This window comes from Erithacus rubecula (genome assembly GCF_903797595.1).
Source record: "Erithacus rubecula genome assembly, chromosome: 5".
NCBI lineage: Eukaryota > Metazoa > Chordata > Aves > Passeriformes > Muscicapidae > Erithacus > Erithacus rubecula.
In genome coordinates, this window is record NC_136687.1 from 37,452,639 (window position 1) to 37,455,614 (window position 2,976).

General features: G+C 39.6%; 1 protein-coding gene across 1 annotated transcript; it reads right to left on the reverse strand.

Moving 5' to 3' along the window:
- Window positions 1-367: 367 nt before the first annotated feature.
- On the reverse strand, window positions 368-2,228 carry NPY5R (neuropeptide Y receptor Y5). The gene has a single exon (XM_079307512.1). It carries the CDS (start codon window positions 2,018-2,020, stop codon window positions 689-691), a length of 1,332 nt encoding a protein of 443 aa, XP_079163638.1. The 5' UTR covers window positions 2,021-2,228; the 3' UTR covers window positions 368-688.
- Between the last annotated feature and the right edge of the window lie 748 nt (window positions 2,229-2,976).

Here is a 2,976-nt window from a genome sequence, read left to right on the forward strand (position 1 = left end):
TGGATGAAAATTACATAAAATGACAGGCCAGAGTGAAAATTGGATGAGGAAATCAGAGATAGGTTGTACTGGATAAATACAGTGAGATGGAAACAATCAAGACAAGAACAATGACCCTCAAACCCGTTCCAGGGAATAAGGCAACCTATTAATCAGCAACAAAGCATCTTGTAAAGATCCTGCAAACTATGAGTCAAAGAGCTAAGGAAAAATGTTTTCCTAATCACATCCAGAAAGAGAGATTTAATTACATTAGAAAACAGTCAAAGTTGACATTAAAATAGTCTCAACAATAATTATTTAGTAAATGATATGAATTTTATTGTAGTTTTATGACAGTTAATACTGATAAGTCTAAGTAGTCTGTCTCACATTTATTACTCATTATATATTCTGTGTAATTCCAAAGTACAGGTTGCCAATAATTTGGGTAATGGAGATGGCATTCTGGTTTTGTACACTGGGCATGATTTCGTACATGTAACAGATAAAAGAATACTATAGCATATGCATATATTTCTGCCCAATGTAAGAAATACATGCAGCTGTATCCATCCACAAAAAAATGCTACTAATCACAACGAAGTCAGACTAACTAAACTAAACTAATTTAGCTTTTACAGCTATACACACCACTAGGTTTGAAAGCCATAGCTGTTTGTTTTACTTTATCTTGGGGCACATAAAATCATGGTATTTGGCAGCATGGAATAAGGGACATTAAATCAGCTTTTATGCTGTTGTTAAGAAACCCATAGAGAATGGGATTCAAGCAGCAGGACATCATACCCAACAAATGGCATATGCAATATACTAATTTAAAGTGCCTGTTGGAAATGAGAGTGGCATTAAAATCTGTCACAATGTGGAAAAGGTGAAGAGGCATCCAGCTGAAGCCAAAAACTAGTATTAGAACTGTCAGTCTGCAAAAAACCCTCCTCGATCTTGTCTTAATTCTGATGATGGACTGAGATACTGTAATCATGTTCTGGATCTCTGTATTTTCTTCTGGTTTCATTTCAAAACAGATAGGGATCCCAGGAATGAATTTACTGGAGGAAAAGAGCTGGCTTTTTTCTGTGTCAGAGGTTTCTGGGAGATCTCTGGAATGAGTATCCTGATGATGCCTTGAAATCGCTGGCATCACACTTGAAGTCTTTCTACTGTATCTTCTGTGGTGCCTTCTGCCAAAGGCACGGCTCCACCTGGAATATCTGGAGGGCTGAACCTGCGTGCCAGTGCTCTTAGAGGGATGAAGGGTTAGGTTTATCATCTCCTTTTCTTCAAACCTGTTTTCCTTGTTTGACAGCCTAGCCCCTATGCTCCTGCAGACGCTGGTGTGGCTGGCGGTCAGGCACGCCAGCGGCAGGATGTACTGCATGAGCAGCAGAGCTATGGTGAAGGCGATCCTGTAGGAATCAGAGGGCCATGCCTCGATGCACAACAGCCTGTTCTCCAGTCCCTCCAAATTGAGAGTTTTGCTGAGGTCCACGGTTTTGTGGAAAACTGGCAGAGGGGAGCAAATTGTGAAGCCAAAGGCCCAAATGATCACTATTAAGAAATGGCCTTGTTTTGCTGTGAGATTGCTAGAGAGAGGGTACTTTATCATACGGTACCTGACTGCAGCAATAGATATTAACATCAAAGTTGAAACTAGGACTGATGCACATTGGAGGAAGGGCATTACATGGCACATGACAGTGCCAAACATCCACTGGTCGAGCAGGACGGATGTCAGTGTGAAAGGTGAACAAAACAGCACAACCAAGATGTCAGAAAAGGCCAAGTTTCCAATGAGAATGTTTATTACTGTCTTCTGCTTGCACTTAAGTAGGGCTGTAAGTATAAGCAGATTTCCCACAAAGCCAGCCAGACTTATAAGTGTGTACAGCCCAATAAGAAAGTACTGCATGTCATCAACACTACTCCTATAGTCTTCCCAGGCTGAAAAGTTCTTTGTTGCAGCAGAGGTATTCTTGGTATGTGTCCTGTTGTTATGGTCTTTGAATCCTAAATCCATTTTACAGTCCTGCTTAGAACAAGAAAGGCATTAATTAGTATCTAAACAAATTATGATACTGCTGTTAATCAGAATGTAAAAATACATAAATTGACAGTGTATCACCTCAATGCAAATAAATTACTAGTGATGTTAGTCTGCTGTGAGGCAGATCCTACATAACTTCAGGTCAACATGAATTAGCTAAGTAGGTTTTATCATTTGGTGTTCAGCACTCCTAGGCCTCCTACCTAGATGCTCACGTGGGAGAATGGCAATTTACAGGTCTGCATTATGATGCTGCCTTTTAACTGTGCTTTGCTACAGAACATATTGTCAGGCTTTCCACGAGGGAGCAGTGAGCTACAAAAGCAATACACCTCAAGTTGGTGAGTTTACTCATGTGAGTAACAGCCATCGATATGACTAAGGAAATCACAGTCACCATCTGGGCAGATGCCTAATTATTATATCATTGCAAATTATAAAGAAGGCACCTGAAACTGCATATGCTAACAACTGCAGCAGTATTTCTTACCTTGCTTGTAGAGAACTAACACAAAATAGGTGAGACTTTTAAAAAGGATCACAAAATCCACTGTCAGTAATCCAAGATTGAATTCCTAATGTGGTGTGTGTGGAAAACATCTTCTCTTAGTGCTGAATATAGTTCAACTATGCTGAAGCAGTAAGGAAAACTAAAAAACACCTAAAGTAATTGGATGTAATATAGAGAGGACAGTATTCACTGGAAGCAAACTCCACACAGCCATTTAGAAATTCAGTGAACTGCTACTTACTCAGCACAGAATCATCTAGTGTTAAACCTAGCTCAGCATAAAGTTATTCTGCCTACTGAATCTTCATATATTAGTCTTCACTTCAGAACAAACAGAAAAACATGAGAATTCAGTTTAAACCTCCATTTCTCTTAAACACTTGTGTGTGCTAGAGTTCCAGAGTTCCCAAGTGCCAAT